At 34.3% G+C, this 20,005-nt stretch overlaps 2 protein-coding genes across 2 annotated transcripts in view; one reads left to right on the top strand and one right to left on the bottom strand.

Annotated features, from left to right (window-relative positions):
* The window catches only part of Mcm3 (minichromosome maintenance 3), a 411,323-nt gene that overhangs the window by 168,030 nt on the left and 223,288 nt on the right, over positions 1–20,005 (top strand). The gene's annotated exons all lie outside the window — the stretch shown is intronic.
* The window catches only part of LOC136851617 (uncharacterized), a 221,337-nt gene continuing 201,787 nt past the window's right edge, over positions 456–20,005 (bottom strand). Inside the window, exons 2-5 of the mRNA XM_067125995.1 lie at positions 11,404–11,649; positions 11,062–11,220; positions 6,913–7,092; positions 456–1,228 (exon numbers count right to left, since the gene is read on the bottom strand). Of these exons, the coding sequence (XP_066982096.1) occupies positions 1,014–1,228; positions 6,913–7,092; positions 11,062–11,220; positions 11,404–11,596 (747 nt within the window). The 5' untranslated portion in view covers positions 11,597–11,649 and the 3' untranslated portion in view covers positions 456–1,013. The remainder of the gene's footprint in view (positions 1,229–6,912; positions 7,093–11,061; positions 11,221–11,403; positions 11,650–20,005) is intronic.

Here is a 20,005-nt window from a genome sequence, read left to right as displayed (position 1 = left end):
TATATATATATATATATATATATATATATATATATATATATATATATATATATATATATATATACACACACACACATATATATACATATACATATATATATTATATTATATTGTTGTGTGTGCTTGTGTTTGTTTTATACCAGATTAACCATTTTGCTCTAACAAGGGCTCCCTAAGAAAAGAAATAAGTTATCACTGTCACCGGCACATTTGAACTGATGAGTCGTGGATGAACTTCAGGTGCAGAGAAATTCCACATCACTCACTGCTTCATACACCTGCACAAAAGGTTCACCCCAAAATATGTTGAACTTCTCCCATCCCCCATTATACCCACAGAGCTATTCATCACTTATCTTGTACGTACTGTCATGTTCCCTGGAGTTGGAGGCCCCCTTCCTTCCAGTACCTCTTTCATTCCATCTATCGACCTTTTCCCAGATTTTCCTTTCCTCTTTCATCCTAACACTTCCAAATTGCAGTTTATTAACATTAATTTAGCAGTGACTAAAATATCCTCAGCAGATATTTATAGTCAATAAGGTTAATTCTCAACTTAATATTGTTTATAATCTCTAAATTTAACTTCATTCTGTTTTTGCATTTATTTAGATATGTAAAGGCCATGATTACTATTTTACTTTTCCTTTAATTAAATACGGATCTTTTCAATTTGTCAATTTTTAAAACGCCTCTTTACTTCAGCTTCTGTCGGTTCCCTGGAATATTTTAACGGTTTTATGACTTCAAAATACTTCCGGAACAAGACTCTTTGATAAATTAGGCTTAAAATGTCTTCAGTTGTTTAAGCAGTTTGTCCCATATACTTTTGCTGGTAACGTATCTAAGAGTCACAATAAAAGTTCGGATATTTCATGTTATTCCAGTTCAGAGCTTCAAAATTGGCTAAAAGCCTTGATTCTCAAATGAGTTATCATCATGTCCTGAGCTGGCTTGAGAACTTTTGCTGGTGTTTGTGACTTTGAGCGTATATGTATACTGCTGAATCACCTTTACCACTGAACGCCCAGTGGGTTTGCCTGGCAAAGCACTCGAAAGGGTCCTTGACGTTCGGCTGCATCTTCGATGTGATTATCATACAATACAAAAGTCAGTTCAGTAGCACTATTGAGCAATATGTATACGATTTGCGGATCGGGAGACGTTCCATCTCCCCAAACAAGTTCAGTTGAAGTTTTCTTCTTGAGGTCCATAACCCAAAATGGTTCTGAAAAGAGATACATTGCAATCAAGTGTTGGATGACCGGGGGGGTAGACACCTCTCCATGGTGCTAGAAATGTAAATATTCTGTCATCTTTTGAATACTCATTCGCAAACTGACCTACAAATTATCACTAAAACATTTCCCATGTACGATAGTAACCATTCATTATGAGAACCTTCCTCAGCGCATCAGAGCGAGTAACTGAAATGTGGCATTCCAAAAGAACGAAAGAAAATTAAAGGGATGACGATACTCTGTGCAAAGTACATGCAACAGAATTATCACTCTGAGTGCTTAGAGCATTGCGTTTTCAGGTGCCCCATATAGCCGAAAGTAGTTTGATGAAAAACAAGCTGGTGAGAAGAGGAAGGCTGTGCGTTGCTTCTTACATAAAGGAAGTCTTATGATTCACGCCAGAAAAGATAACAACTCGAACTTTGATTAGATGTGTCATGAACTTTTCATCCATGCAGTCGGTACTTTAGAGATTCTGGGTACCTGGAGAAGACAGGTTGAGTGACTTTTTTAATGCTGCATTTTGAGAAACATTAATCTGGCATCCTGACTCAGTCTTTTCTCTCCATTGCACTCAATTCTCTTTCTGCTTTCACTTTATACTGGTATCCCATTTTCACTCTGCCGGGCGATTGGGTCAGTTTTTAGTGCTCATAACGTAATATACTTTTAATTTTATACTCCTGCCTGTAGGATAGCATTATTTGTAACACTCCTCTTATATTTATATATATATATATATATATATATACATACATACATATATATATATATAATGTGTGTATGTATGTATAAGTTTATATGTAAACACTTTGTTGTCATTGTGCTAAAAAAGTGTAGTTATTTTTATTTTGTAGCGAAAATAAATAATGGTTAGAACCCGTCAATATCAAGAAGTAAACAAAGGAAAAAATGAAAGAAATCATCAACTTATTACCATAGTGCATTAACGGGGCTCTCATTTAGGAGTGCCACACACACTCACACACACACACACACACACACACAAGGATTACCATAAATTTCTATTCGGTGTTTGAAGAATTCAGAGGAATCAGAAATAGTTATAAAATATTAATCCGCGTAACGGGGATTGTTATAAGCTTACTGTGCAGTTGTAATAAGGTTTAAGTTCTCGAAGCCAAGATGGAAGTCGTAGTGATAGAGAGATGAAGCAATAACTAAAATTTACTCCTATCACCTTACTCAATCAAGATTAATATTGGTTCTTCTGTATGAATGGCACATGCTTCTGCCAATGAGAAATTATATCATGAAATTTGAAATGGGTGTTAAGCAGAGTCTTGTGGGTCGGTCAGTGCAGCTAATTACACTCACATTTTAAATCTGTCTCCCCAACCTCGGACAAGCAATGGCTATTATATGAGATCGCTCCAAAACGGAGAGAGTCGCTAATATATTACTCCTGAGTGTACATTCTACAGACCAAATCTGATCATGTGGAGTTTGTGAAATTTTCCTTTGCAATTTGATCATACTCTTGTCCTTGTGAGTAAGCTCTCTCTCTCTCTCTCTCTCTCTCTCTCTCTCTCTCTCTCTCTCTCTCTCTCTCTCTCTCTCTCTCTCTCTCATCGCTTATGTAAGGTTACAGTAATTACAGTCACTGAAGGTACACTGTCACTTTCTGCAGGGTTTGTTTCAATTCATTTTTGCCTATTGCAAGTTGGTGGAACTTGAAAACACTAATATGGAGATCCCACGTAAAGTAGGCTAATTGTGATTCGCAGGTGCCCATTGGAATCGTTAGACTGACTTGAGCAGCGTGCATTCCAATATAAATTTGTAAATTATTTCTTTTCTCGAGTTAAGTAATGTGTCCCTGTCTTACCGATTCATACATAGCCTGGTCGGAAAAAGAAGGCTATAGGAGTTGAGTTCGTGATCGACTACACAATCAGGTATGTAGGCTAATTCCTACTAAAGAGAGATCGTAAAGGAAATTCATTGTGAAATTTAATAAGTGACTCTTTTAAGTATTTAGTCAGGATCATTACATGTTAGTCAAGTGTTGTTGTATCGTCCCTGTGCGTAATAACACGTTTGGAGGGAAAATTTCACTGGAGCTGAACTTTTTTAGCATCTCTCTGGGTTGGACGCAGTCAGAAAGAGACCAAGAGCATATTTGGTCAGGGTTTAGGACTGAAGTTCACAATCCAAGACTGGCACATCTGATTATAAGTTGAGGGATGGAGAGTGGGAATCTGTCCATCATTCATGTTTATCTTCTCACAAAGAATCTAAACAAAGATTGTTAGAGATGATAATCTAATCTGAGAAAGGAGGAGTGGTCATATGTATCTTATATGTAGGGAATTTTTAATCATGTGGCAGCATCTCCAGATGAAGTGCTGTTGGTGACGTGGCATAGTGGGCTCTGACATATGTTATGTTATTTCCTTGAGTTGATCAACCTGAAACACATTGATCTCAAAGTGTGATAGTTATTAAAAATTATTAACTTTATCATCACTGTGCTTTCTAGGTTTTGAGGGTGAGTCTTCGTCATTGCTTAAGTAATCATGACTCAGTATTTGGAAAGGTCGAAATAACATCTAAAGTGTGTTAATGGGACAAAGTCAAAATTCTGTTGCATTAGAAATGGCATATAATGTAAGAGTTGGATTTTTTTAAAGACGTGAGTTTCAGTACCTCAAGGAGATGAAACACCGCTCAACAATGTCTTGAGGTATCAAACATCATTTGATGATGCTCCTCTTGGCTGGAATTTATAGAGTACATAATTTAAATAAGTGTAAATGGGTAATCAATAAATTGAAAGTAATTCTGATAAGATTGAAGGAATTAAGCAACAATAGAAACGAGAGAAATTCTACAGCCATAGATTAGACTGAGAGCAAATCAACACCACACTAAGATTTTTTCAATAGTCAAAAATAAGGACCCCAAGCAGAGCCACACGTTCGTTCTCCACACATCTTCAGTTAGATGGAGTCCACATCTAACCAATAAGTATTAAATTTTATACATTCATTCCTACAAAAACAGTCCTAACCCTTAATAACTCTGAAAAATCCAATGTAAACCAAAGGAGAACATAATCTAAATTGGATTAAATCAAGAATTGAAGAACATTTACAAGGTTGAATATTATTACGTATGCATTTGGTTAAACCTTCATGAATAATTATGTATCAGAGACAGCGAAACCTACCTTTGCTATCAGGAATATGAGTTTGGGAGAATTAACAGCAACCTTGAAGAATACCGAGAATGATGTACAGCCAGGGGAGGGACTGACAGCTATTGCTTCTCTTCAGAGAAAATGGAAATAAGTACAAGCAAATATGAACAAAAATGAAGAATACTCCTTTATGGAAGAGCATGTAATGGTTACACATCCAGTTGTTGGTTGCAAAATCAGACTTGCAAAAGCCATTGACCAAAACATGACTCTTCTGCCTGGTAGTCAATCTTGTAAAATGGATAGAATGACCAAAGTTCTTGGTAGACATTGAATTTAGGCCACAATTCTAGATCCTATTTGTCTTTAATAGACAAAAGAGCAGACCTACTTGTACCGGTTAAATTTACTTATCTCTGTAATGCTCTGAGATGCCCCGGTGCCTAACTGATTGCAGGTGTACTCTCACTGAAAATAGTTATAAACAACGGAAAGATTTCCTTATAGATTAGTAAGATGATGATGGAAATTGGTGCATCAACTGTACAAAATTCATTCACCCAAAAACCTGACATATGCAGAGGTAGGAGCAACCAGATGGGTTTGATGTTCAGTTATATGAAACCTTAGTATTTTTCCTTTGATGAATTTGCCATATTTATAGATTTACTAGATACTTCTTAGAATGTTTCAAAGTACTCAAATGAATAGCAGAGGGAATAAGAACCTTATACCAAATCAAAAGCGATGTGGCAGGTGACCACCCTCAACTCCCTTCTTAGGTTACAAATGAAGACAGGAAAGTGTGTCTGTGATACAAGGGAAGTGTCTCAAGTATGGATGGTCAGGACATTATAACATAGAGTGTGTCAGGACATTAAGTATGGATGGTCAGGGCATTATAATCAAGAGTGGGATGGCAGTGTCCTGTTATTCGTTTAAAGTCTTATTATTCATTTAAGGTCCACACCTCACCGTAACCCACTGTTTGTGTCCTCAGTGAATCCTCTTAGCTTTGAAACCAGAGATGAAATAACTTCCCCTACAATAATACCCAAATGAAGGAAATATTGTAATTGAGAAGTTTATGATACAAGGTATTAACCCATGTGGAACTATTAAGGAAAAGGATATTGTTCTGCTCTCAAGAATATAGCACAAGGGATCACGTGCTTCTTTGTCTCAAATCACAAAAATAATTCACACACCCAGAAGTAGTATATGAATTAGGAATAAAGCTGCAGAAGGAAACTGTTTTACAGCTTACCTCATAAAGGCACAAAGCAGTACCAATGTGATGCCCACTGCCTAGGAAAAAGAACTAGATAAGGTTAAAATTACCTTTAACTGTCCAGGACGCACTGTCATAGTGGTTAGTTTGAAGAGGGAATGTTTTGGTGTCGCTGATCACCGTTCATTAGACGGACTCAGAGATTTGAAAGCCGTTAGTGGGCCAGATTATTTTTCTGAGGTTGTCCAAGGTATTAAAGATTTTGGTAGACTCAACACAGTGTGTAGTCCTGGAGGGCGTATTGTCTGTTATGCTTTGTCATTGTCAGTTAATTGTTAGTAAACGAACTTCTTATTCATCCACAAGCAGTAGAAATTATGCTGTTTCAGATTAATTCAAGGATAACTATACATATCTAATAATTTTCAGCCTGCTTTACGAAATTTGTTCATTGTCACTCGGCATTGTTCCTGAAAGCGTATTGGGTTTAGCTGGCAAAATTCGTTATTTTGAATATATTTTTGAGCATTTGAAATGGGTGAACTTGTAAAGTAGATGTTGTCATCCGCGTCTTAGAATTTTCATAAATATTCACATTTAGGAAGCGATCTTAAAGAGTGCGAGTAGAAAACGTCACGATATGGAGGAAGCCCACAAGGACATTGTTTCCAGCAATCTGCAGTATCTGGGAAATCAGATGTGGATTGTTGATCCTTATATCTCCAGCGACTTCAAACGAACTGATGTTAGGAAATGTCGCAAGTGCTGATAACGTTTATTTTTAACCTACATGCAAAAATCATAATAAATACTACAGTTCTTAGGACTATTTGGTTTGATTACTTGTTTCCCCTAAATTCAAATAAATTATATTAAAGTCCCTTCTATATTGGTAGAATAGGAAACATAAAAATAAAAGTTACCTCAGTAGGTTGATCCCATTATGTGGGTTACTTTGGAGAGTAGAATTAAATTGGTAAAAAAATCCACATGTAAGTACAAATGCATTTTCTCTGTAATTTGTTACGGTTTGTATTTTTTATGGTAAACGGGTAAAATAAAATATTGCTTTCGATTGCCTTACTTAGTTAGATTTGTTTAGTAACATGACTTACTGCAGCCTAGAAGAATAATTCTTTAGTGAACGATAAAATTTCGTAAGAATAGATATAGTTATTGGTGAATAAAATTTGGGGATCAAGACAGAACATTGAATATCACATGAAAAGTTTGAAAATCACTGATTTTGAACTCTGGTTTGTTGGTTTGATACTTACGGCCATTACCCGCTGCACGAGCAAGGAAGTGGTCGTAGGTTGCTTTTGATTTAACGATGATCAGTCTGTGACCAGGAATTTTTGCACAGTTGTTCTTCGCATCTTGGGTACTCATACTACCGTTTAATGCGACGTACAGAAGGTTGTCTGCTTCCCATGTGTATGTTCCAGGCACACTAGCTGTTCTTGTCCAGAAATTAAGTAATAATATGTTTTATGAGTAAAATAGTCTGCACCTTTTTTTATTGAATACTTAAACTGTATTTTGAAAACTTGATGCTGAAATTTTTCCAGATTTCATAATATGAATCAATTCGACTAACATTTGCTGCAAGTACTAGCATATATAGAAACGCTGCATAAACGAGTTAAGAGGCTAAAAAAACCGAAAAAACAAGAAACAAAGATTTTATACCAGAAAAAATTTAATAACTTGCTGTCTCTTACATGATAACTTTTGAGAGGGCTTGCTCACTGAAACATTCATAATAGAGTAACAAAATTGTTTCCTACAAATGTTCAGCAAAATCTTTGCTTTGGCGATGTTGACAAATTTTTATCTGGTAAGTAATTATATATTTCCTTTATGTTGAATTTTAAATAACATTTTGTAATAGCGTTATTTTTATAAACCAGTACTTTGGACCATTACTCATGTAGGAGAACTACATGGGGTCACGTAGAGTTAAGAGAGCCCATGAAATTACTTCTGCACACACACACACACACACACACACACATATATATATATATATATATATATATATATATATATATATATATATATATATATATATATTATATATATATGTAATTCTAATAACCACAATGCCCTCTTAACTTCTCGAATTCTTCGCACTTTTTTTGGGTATGCTTGTAACTACGAAGCCGAAACATCCAAAGGCAAGAAATTGAAGAGACTTGTGATTGCCGGTCACGGGACACACGCGACCGGCAATCACAAGTCTAGTCAATTTCTTACTTTTGGATGTTACGGCTTGTAGTTACAAGCATATCCAAAAAGCGAAGAATTGAGAATTAAGAGGGCATTGTGGCTATTAGAATTACATATGTGTCTGGTAAAAGTGACCAGTAGATTCTACATACATATATATTATATATATATATATATATATATATATATATATATATATATATATATATATATATATATATATAGGTATAACTGAATCACGAAAATATGGAACGTGATGAATATATACATAAAGATCAAATCCACGAAGGAAAGAGAAACAAATTAGTTACCTTATACAGTATATATTTTCTATGTATTCGTATGTTTAATATAATTTTTTATTTGTAAAAATGTTCATCTTGCTAAAATTGTTAATGTTTACAAAAAAAGCGAATTATTTTCTTGTACTAATATTTTTTGGTGGTCAGTCACCCACTTGTATAATCTTTTAATTGCCCTGTCCGTGCTTCTGAATGGTTGATCCTAATCCTTTGGAAACCTCATAAATATTTAACCCTGTTTTGGCAGTTCTACTATACTCGGTTTTTTTTACCGAGGCACATTTGCACCGAATCACAGGGGTGCCCTTTTAGCTCGGAAAAGTTTCCTGCTAGCTGATTGGTTGCAAATATTTTGTCCGAATAGCAACATTGTTTTCAAATAATTACCAAGTAATGTGAATCGAAACTTATTTACTAACCTAATTTTCTCCCACAGATATATGTTTTGTCAATAAATAATGTTAACGAATAAAGAGTTTATAAAGGATTGTGATGGTAAGTCTAAATTTAATAACAACACACGCCGAAGTCAACGACAGGAGCTTGCTTTCGGATGCACGCTGCATAATTTTTTTACTTTTCACATATTTTAACACCAATTGGGATAAACTACACTAAGCATAAGAAAAACATGTTATTATAAACTTTCTTTGAATACCAGAGTCTACTAAAAACATGGAATTAATAAAACTCGCTATTAGTGAAAACTTCCGGGGAGGTAAAAGGAACAGCCTGTGGCATTAGATAAAATTTAGATAAAATTACCTAGATAAGTAGGCCTAGTTATTCATATGGTATCCACATGCCAGCAAATGTTGATGGGCAAGAAAACTTTTCAGATACATATCATCTTTTATAGGCTTTTGTGCTGAAGCCTTTTGTTATATCATTATGATAAATATGATGATAAATATGAAGACGCTCTTTTTTTCTTTTACATAATAATAATGTACTTCCCTTATTATGGCTTTATTTCTTGCACAGATTTCAAACTAGGCTAGCCTATGTCTATGTGTCTTACACCATTTTTTGACAATTGCAATAAAATTTGCTTAACTCTTTAAGGTAAGGAGTAACAGTAAACAGTAGCTGATGCTTGATATAAGTTAAGCTAGGTGTAAGTAGGCCTATGATGTAAGTCCGTATAGAAAGGATTTGCTAATTTTGTCGTAAAGGTATAGATTCTATTAATAGCACCATTTTCGGTTTGAGGATACTGTAGTGTTCCATAAATTGCATAAAAATCATAATTAAACGAATTCATAATTTCACCGAGTTACAACGCGATACCCCTCCCCTCCCTTCCATCCCGCCTCGGTATTTGACAGTAGACGCATATAGCCAGCTAATCCTTAAAATGTATATGTGTATAGTACATATTCTACTCAGTCACATATTCTTTTACTTCTCAAAATATCCGCAGAAACTCGTGTTAACCTTATATGTGTCCTGAACAGAACGCAAAATAAGAAAAAAGTTTTCTTATCTCGCATTGTCTGCTGTAACTTACATGAAAGAGTAAGTTGTTAATGTCTGCGAAATATATTTTTATTAGCGTGCACCTACAAAAGAAGCACAGAAACTTTTTCATTGCAGATATAGCCATTAAAGTAATCTAAGTAACGTAACACTGATTTCAACATTTACATAAATCAGGAAAATGCTGCAATGACAATCACCTGTGATAGTTTTTCCCGCCAGCCGCCGCAGGCTGTTCCTTTACCTCCTGGAAGTTTCCGATAATAGCGAGTTTTATTAATTCCATGTTTTTAGTAGACTCTGGTATTCAAAGAAAGTTTATAATAACATGTTTTTCTTATGCTTAGTGTAATTTATCCCGATTGGTGTTAAAATATGTGAAAAGTAAAAAAAATTATGCTGCGTACATCCGAAAACAAGCTCCTGTCGTTGACTTCGGCGGGTGTTGTTATTAAATTTAGACTTACCATCACAATCCTTTATAATCTCTTTATTCGTTAACATTATTTATTGACAAAACACATATCTGAGGGAGAAATTTAGGTTAGTAAATAAGTTTCGATTCACATTACTTGGTAATTATTTGAAAGCAATGATGCTATTCGGACAAAATATTTGCAACCAATCAGCTAGCAGGAAACTTTTCCGAGCTAAAAGGACACCCCTGCGATTCGGTGCAAATGTGCCTCGGTAAAAAAACCGAGTTTAGTTCATCAATTGTGTTGGATTCCAGGTACATATTTTTTCCTTTGTAATCCCCATCTGTCATTTATATGAGCTTTCTTTGTAAACTTACTTTTATATTTCTTCAGTCTGCTAAGTAAAGGACGACAGACAGTCGAAAGGCCTCGCAGCACTCCAGTGTTTCCCTTTCATTGGCGGATTTTATCTATCTATCTGGCTATCTATCTATCTATCTATGTATATATATGGATATATATATATATATATATATATATATATATATATATATATATATATATATATATATATATATATATATATATATATATATATATATATATATATATATATATATATATATATATATATATATATATATATATATATATATATATATATATATATATATATATATATATATATATATATATATATATATATATATATATATATATATATATATATATAGGTAGTTCACAAGGAACGAAGAAGGGTTTGATGAATATTTTAAAATTCATCATCTATGGGCAATCTACAGCACAAACAGCGGCTTACAAGAAATATTAGATTTATGATAAGGATATAGAATGTATGTAAGTTTCAAAAGTCCATCAATATTCCCTCGTGTAGGTGAACCTAGCGCACTCCCTATATAGTGAAAGTAATGACAAGTTGGTATCATTGAAATGTACATACAAACCCTCAGTGCATATCGTATTGTGTACTCACATTTCTTAAAGAAGTATGTGGAGCTTCCATTTCCGTATGGCACAAGTGTCATGGGTCCTTCATTAGCAATTCGGCATTCAGTAATTCCATTCTCCAAAGAAACAGAAGCCCAGGCTTTGCAACCATCACCATAGGTGAAGCAAGCTGACCGGCAGCCACCTGAGGAACAAATGGGCATTTGTTCAGGCGTTAGAACATTTCTTTTATGGTAGACAGACATAATTAGACAAGCTGACCTTGGTTATTAACATTTTACATACCTTATAATGCACAACCATAGGCTCTCTTTTTAATGAACAGCCAAAGCCCTAACACACAGTACACATTCCATGAGGTGCTTACAAGTATTCAGTCCTGGGAGGATAAGTTTAGCACTTCCTCGGTCAAAGGTCATGTTTGTTGCCATGAAGAAATCAAACAGAGGAGATTGTATGAAATGCACTGATATTTCTGCTCCTTGTGTAAGGCTTGGTGACAGAACGATCAGAAAAGCAGTGGTTAACACTACTAACAAGTGTATCCTCCATGCCATCATTGCTTGAGGAGCAGTGAAATTTTCTATATTATTCGCCGAGTAGGTTGTAATCTCTGTTAATAAAAGAAAAAGATAAAATTAATACATTTCTGTATAGTTTTAAGGCTTATACTCTAAAAATAACAAATTCTACAGACAATAAAGAAATGTACATCCTTGGTATTAACAGATGCAGCTTATGATATGCTTCCTAGAAGTAATCATGGAGTGTTTCAGTGTGTTACTTGAATTCATCATTGTTATTCTTGTGGTCCCATATTCGTATATTATTTGCCTTACCAATATTTTCCATTTTGCCTGGAGAAAAGAAGATGGGTCACACCAAACCTGACTCTTCACTATGTATGCCATTATACCCAGTCTTTTTCAACACTGAGTATCTGAGACATCAGATCTGTGTTCCGTACCTATACTTTCATGAAACTTGAATCAGAATGTAAATAAATTCAGGGTAGTTTTGCATGAAGACAGTATTACAATACTTTATTCAGTTGGCTGAAATTTCAAGGAATCCATTGCACACTTATCTATACAATTGCACTCTCATTCTCACTCTGGTAATCCTCCTACAAACTCCAGTTAAATTTATGAACCCCAAGTTGAGAACCTTAGTATAGGAAATAATGGTGTCAAATGTTGACACCATTATGTTTAATAAGGTTACCCATGTCTGTGTAGTACAAATTTTTTTTAATAATTGCCAATAATACTCCATCTCAAATATAGGAAAACAGTTTCCAACGCTTCACCACGTTGAAGGTGTGTTTAGTGTAGCTTCAGTACAATACCTGATCTCTCCATGTGCTTAGACAGTTTGCATAGGCGAAATAAACTTACCTTTATTATGCTGAAGTGTAAGTTTGTGAGGCCACGTCCTAAAGCACATATTCCACCAATCAAGCATAAGTGAAAAGAAGGGATTTCAGCTTCAGCTATGTCCCCTTCAAAGCTTATGTGTTCGCCATATAATAAACAGTTAATATCCTAACTACACGATACCACTGATTACAGGGCACATCAATGAGCGCTCATTTATTTCCCAGCTGTCAGTTCACTTGCTACTTCAGCTAAATGACAAACATGATGGACTGCTGAAAGAATACTTGCGATCGTAAGTACATTCGAAAATGGTAATCTCTCTAAATTTATCTTCGATGTTAGGTTAACCTCGAAGAACAAAAATAAATTTCAAAGATAAATAACACTCATCCTGTAACCAAACAATGGAAAACAATAGACCTAAATTTTACATGCTGCTATTATTTATACTACTGCATCTATAACTGCTATCACTAACATTAATATTATCATCAGCCTTCACAAACTTCATGTTGATCTACCAGCACCTTACAATATTACCAAGGAACAACTGAATTATGTTTGGGCTCATTAACAACGCAATTAGCCCTAATTCTGAACTACTTGTCACTTGTGAGTTACTCGGTCTCTCTTGCACGTCAGATGGTGTACTTTATAGTAATTTGTCATTTTAACAAAATCAATAAATGAAAATAAAGCTGACAAAAAGTCGTTTGCCATAATAGTTTACTTAAGGAGACAGATCTGCTCTTTTCCCTCAAGAACCATGCTGTATGTATAGGCCTAAAGATGACATTTACTTAAACCAAATATAATTGAACTCGACATTGTACATAGGTGATGGTCTATAAAAGTATACAAAAGACAATCTTCTGTTAGTATATTAATGAAACTTTCCCTGCTAAATCAACTGTTTATGTATATAGGAACATATACCCTATATAAATATCTACAGCTTATTTTCTGAGAAATATAAACACGGTCCCGTGAAGATATGATAAACGTTTGCTTATGACGGTAGGGTCGCTGGAATTTAAATGGTGAACGATTTATTAAGTGTGGAAAACAAAATCTCAGCGCTGTAATTGGGTGGGGAAATTGCCTATTTAGGTTTCGTAAGGGCGAGGGGATAAACTATGTTGGGTCGATTTTTAGATAGTCGTTTTATAAGGAAATTGGCAATTCAGAGAATTTGTACCATGATGACCTATAGGTGATTACTGGTAATCCTCCATGTGCCTCTAAGGATTGAGAGAGAGAGAGAGGGTTAAAAAGTGTGTGTGTGTGTGTGTATATGTATGTATATATATATATATATATATATATATATATATATATATATATATATATATATATATATATATATATATATATATATATATATACTGTATATATATGTATGTATATATAATATGCATGTGTATATAAATGGAAAAAATGACGTGAATCATTTTTCCTTATCCTGAGCAGCTTGTTTGGAAATTTCAGAGAAAAAGAAGTGTAGACGGATTCAAATTTCAAAAATAGAGATAGGCTCTGCAATAATGCCATTGACCTCAATTGAAATGTTATGAGAAAATGTAATCAATATATATATACAGTATATATATATATATATATATATATATATATATATATATATATATATATATATATATATATATATATAATATATATATATATATACACACACACACACACACACACACAGAAAGAGAGTGCTATTACAGCAGTAACATATTGCTTAACTGGCAGCTGTTCATTCGATGGAACAGACACGTGGCCTAATAGTAACCGACCCTCCTGAGTTTAATAGCTAACTCAGCACGCGACTTTTGAACGCGTTCACTGAAGCACGGGAAGTCTGACAAACAGCGTTGATACAGACTATTTAGAACTCAGTTTAGGGTCACTGAAGGCAGTTACCCAAGTTATTATTTCTGAAGGCGGTCAATCACTCCGCAGCTCTCTACCCTCTGGGCTGAAAATCAGATTGAAAATCTACATAGTAAATTATTATTTAATTCGCACATTTTCCTAAGATAAATCATGTGCCAAAATTTAATCCGGTTTGAAAAACATATATGTGATTCATATCAGTTATGAAATTAAAAGTTAATAATTTTGCATAAGCCTACATCTGCATGGATATCTAATTTCGGGTCATTAAGAAATAAAAATGAACAGGCCTATATCTGCACGGCTATTTCAAGTACGCGTGATATAAAGTGAAAAATTTTGCATAGGCCTATATTTGTGTGGCTATTTCAATTGCAGGTGATTAAAAAGTACACATTTTTGCATAGGCCTATAGACTATGTATGGCTATTCCAAATGAGGTTAAAAAGTAAAAAAAAAAATTGCGGGTGATTAAAGTAAAAATTTGCATATGTCATACTTGTATGGCTATTTCAACTGGGAATGATTAAAGTAAAAAAAATTGCATAGGCCTATATTTGTATGGCTATGTCAACTGGGAGTGATTAAAAAGTAAAAAAAAAATTGCATAGGCCTATATTTGTATGGCTATTTCGGTTAAAGGTGATTTGGTGCTACTTTTCTCTAATTTTAAAAGATTCGTCCACTATTTGGTCAAAATTATGGCCTATACATGTGCACGTACAACTCATCACTCTATACATATAATTACCTAATAACATGTTAACGTTGGTAATGATGACTGCAATTCCTCGTTATTTTAGTAATTTTACTCTTCTTGTTGAAAGGTCCTCACAATTACGGCCAAAGGAAAGTATGCTGCAATAATAAAAGTTCAGTAATTATACCACTCAACCTGATGAGGCAAAGATAATGAGATATTCATCTGCAACACCAAAAACTCTATCTCCAGACCACAATTTATAGTAATGACTAGAGAGCCTACTCTGAACTGAAACTATACGATGATAATAAAGATATTTTGCTTCAGTGCTTCGCATACAACAAGCAACATCTGATTAATGGACGAAGGAGGTTTACTGCATTCTGTCTCCCGGTGTAAGTAAACAATCACTTGAGGGAAATCAAAGCGTCGCCCGATACCGTATAAAGATGCTCTAGGCTCGTTGTTTGATATCTATCTCTTTATAGAGCTGTGTCTCTCTCTATCTATCACCTGCCTCTCTCCCTCCTTCTCAAATGTTCGGATTATGTTTCCTGTAAGAAATATAAAGAAAATCCCCAATTCGACCAAGAACCTCACTCAGTAATGGACAAGGAAGAACGTCTTCTCTCGCCGAGTGAAAATTCGTTCATTCATGAGTATTCTTCAATTTACGTCGATCACAGTCGACTTCCTATCGACTCTCAATTCATACTCATCAACCGATAACCAAGAAAACCTCAATACTCACCTGCAGACGGTAAATACAATTTGTCATGGCTACCCTGGCACTAACACAATAACACTGCTTCCACCACAACTGAAATGTCAAGCTTAAGTGAACTCCCGAGCTATAGCGCGCGCCTCCGATTCTCCTGTCCCCTCTGCGCACAGCCGCACGCCTTTGTTTTTCCTGCCCATTTTTGTGTTCCGCCAATTCCCTCTTACTCCTTCCCTAATCTTTCTTTACGTATTACTTAGGGAAGTATTGTCCAGCGCTAAATTCTTCAGAGCATGGCCTTTCAAAACTTCTAATTAATGGTTCGTTAAATGAGCTGGAAAATCTTTGCAACACTTAGCTAACGTCTAGAGATGATGTTGGAGACAGAGAAATCAGTTTGCTCATGATCGGCATTTACTGTATCGTCGTTTGATTTACAGTTCTCAGAAACTAACGGTACACACACAAATGGAAAAATTCTATAACTGTACATCTTCTTCGCAGGAGAAATTTCGAAATTATGTTGGCATCTGTCACGTCCATATTGATCGCAGGCTAGTCTAGTGCCAGCACAGTGATAGGAGCAATTCAAAAACAATTTGCTACCTTTATTTGAATAATTTGTGTACCAAAGGAAAATATCTCGTGTGTGAAACTCATTAATGACTTTGCTTGTGTAATATTGGATTGCTTAAAACACTGGCATAAATTACCCTGATGTTTCAAACTACTTAAAAGAGCAGAAGGAGCTCTTTTGAACTGAACGTCGGGAAACTTGAAATATCTCTCATGAGGTGGCATCACCCAAATATTGGCCCTTGTCTTTATTCTACCATTTGATAAGGCCCAATTAAAAATCCTGATTTGATCAGTGAGCGCGAAGTACCTTGCTATCAGATAATATTCATTAAACCATATATTCGTAAATACGATGATTAATAACTGAAAATAATAACGTCTATTTTTACTTATAAAAACGAATGCTCATAAAATTAAGATTAGGAACAGGGTAGATTCTCAAGCTACTGAGAAATTACTTTATAGCAATCATTTATATTGTTTCTGTAACTAGTAAGGAAAGTAGCTAACGCAAGGCATCGACAAGAGCTCGTACTATTGTAAAGTAACCCCAAAATTAGCTTACACATGGTTTCAAACTATGTGGCATGAAGATGCACTTTTGAAGGTTAGTTTCAAAGCCTCAAATTTGTAGCACCAAGATCACTAATAAACTTTCACTTGAAATCAGGAGGACTGAAAATTTAAAAAAATGAATAAAATATTTCTATTCCCTGAGTGTTATGAGTGTGGATTTGGAAAGCGGTAAGGATGACCATGTAGGGGTCAGCAAATTCTTTATAGACTGCTTCTTTTGATTCCAATCGCTCTCATTTTAGAGACTCGGGTTTGTTTGCTTAGAATTATGATCTATATACATTTCCTCCCCTTAGTTGCTCTGACACTCTCCCAAATACCATCTTTTTAATTGACCCTCGTTTATTATAATGCCCTCGTGGACTCATTAAATCAAAAGAAAATGGTTTAACTATATTTTGTGTAACATAATCACACTTTAACTGAGTATATATATATATACATATATATAATATATATGTATGTATGTATGTTTGTATGTATTTATGTACGTATGAATGTATGTATTTATATATATAGTATATATATATATATATATATATATATATATATATATATATATTATATATGAATATATGTATGTATGTATGTATGCATTTATGTACGTATGAATGTGTTGTATCTAATACATATATACATATATATGTGTGTGTATGTATTAGCAAGCATATATACATATATGTATATATAAATATATATATATATATATATATATATATTATATATATATATATATATATATTCAATGGTTCAATCCTGACCTGCAACTCACCGATCGGCCTAGGAGTAAAATGATTAATAGCGTCATCTGAGGTTAAAAGAGAGCATAAGGGCTAGCAACCTCATCCTTGTTGTTACATAATGGTTTCAGGCACAAGTGGCTCTAATCTCAACCTCGAGCTTCACTGAGCAATCCATCGTGCCTCTGTTGACTTAAGGAGGAAATTATTACCTAGTAGTCTGGCGATTTGCACAGGCCGTGTGGCCAGAATGGGAAGGGCAGAACTAGTGCTTGTGTCTGGGCGGGAAATAGGGTTAACAACCTCACGCCAAAATTTTGCTGAGAACCGGTTTCACGCCCAATAAAGAAGGGGATTTGGAGGTGCAGGGGTATGGTAAAAATAAAGCACATATAGATGTATATATAAACATATATATACAGTATATATATATATATATATATAGGCATATGTTATATATATATATATATATATATATATATATATATATCTTTTTCTCAAGAGGGACTTCAAAATGTATTCATACCGCATTCGTATTAAGAGAGCAAAAAGGTATACTGTTCTTCATAAATATTAAAGGTACAGAAAATTAAAATAACATTCGTTGTTAATTAGATACCTAACATTGCTAAAATACATATTAAAACCTACACAACGTACGAATTGGTGTGCATGCATATAAATACACACTAGACTCGGGATGAAAGAGAAAGCGCACTTCCGTCATACATTTTCAGTGAAGCTACTGATGATACTTTTTTAGATTATCTTGTTTAATACTTGCAAGGTAAAATTAACTAAAACGATATTTAACTAAACTAACCAACCCAATTAACTAACCAAATAACCAACTAAATAAATAAAATGAGTAAACAAATAAGAATAAAAATTCGAACCCACATCAGAGTTTCTGGAATCCATCTCAAACTCAGATTATCTCCTTTCATGAATATCGCTAATATTCATCTGTAATTGTCTGGGCTATCTTGAGACAGACAGACATAAACAAGTAAAAATGTGCAGTTTGGTTTCGAGCGAATTTTCTGTACAGCCGCAACAGTGCATAATCAAGGCTACCGAAAATAGATCTATCTTTTGGTGGTCTCGGTACAATGCTGTATGAGCAGCGGCTCATGAAACTTTAACCACGGCCCGGTGGTGGCCTATCCTATATCGTTGCCAGAAACACGATTATGGCTAACTTTAACCTTAAATAAAATAAAAACTACTGAGGCTAGAGGGCTGCAATTTGGTATGTTTGACGATTGGAGGGTGGATGATCAACATACCAATTTGCAGCCCTCTAGCCATGGTGGTGTTTTTGGCATTCAGGACAGACAGAAAAAGTGTGGACAGAAAAAGTGCGGACGGAGACAATATTTCTTTACAGAAAACTAAAGCTTAGACACGCTCGCAACCTTGGCAATATTCGCAGGGAGGAGGTACAGTTTTGCAATTGAGTGTTTATAGCATTTTATATTAATCTCTTTTCTCACGTAATAACCCTTTGAACAGCTTGCTATGGTACTGAATACAATTTTTTTTCTAAAAAGCAAAATCATGAAAATGCACTCTTATATCTGTTGGATTTGGCCTGACTGCTCATGCCTCAAAATGTCGGAAAGGAAAAGTTAATATGTGTATTTGTTAGTATTTTTGTCTGTACACGCCTGTATTTATACATATTTAAATACACACACGGACGTGAGAGTATATATATATATATATATATATATATATATATATATATATATATATATATATATATATATATATATATATGTATATATATATATATATACTTATATATTTATATATATAGATTATAGATAGATATAGATAGATTGATATATATATATAGCCTATGTATGTATATATATGTGTGTTTGTGAATGTATACATATATGTATATGTGTGTATATACATACATAATATACAGTATATAAATGTATATATATATACATATATATATATATATATATATATATATACGCACGTATGTATGTGTATATATATACACACTTAAGTACAATACATGTATACATACATATATAATAAACTCAATATACCCTTTCGACCACGCCTAAAACAAAAGAATATAAAACACTATATATGCGCACTCATCTCAGTTCCGTGCAATTTTATATGATATCTCCATATATGAGCAGATAGTAAAACTGGATCGTCCCATGACTCAGGGGCTTTAACGATCCAAAGTGGGAACTTTTGGATTTCGTCCAAGTAAGAGGAAAGAGTTTTACCGCCTTCCTCTTTCCTTTTGAGCCTGGCAGAGACTGGCTGTCCACTCTGAAGGAAGGTTTTTTTTTTTTTGGTTGTGGGATTAGTTAAGTTTGTTTTCTTAAAAGGATACA

This window comes from Macrobrachium rosenbergii, chromosome 23, assembly GCF_040412425.1.
Source record: "Macrobrachium rosenbergii isolate ZJJX-2024 chromosome 23, ASM4041242v1, whole genome shotgun sequence".
Lineage (NCBI taxonomy): Eukaryota > Metazoa > Arthropoda > Malacostraca > Decapoda > Palaemonidae > Macrobrachium > Macrobrachium rosenbergii.
This window is presented reverse-complemented; position numbering and strand designations above follow the sequence as displayed.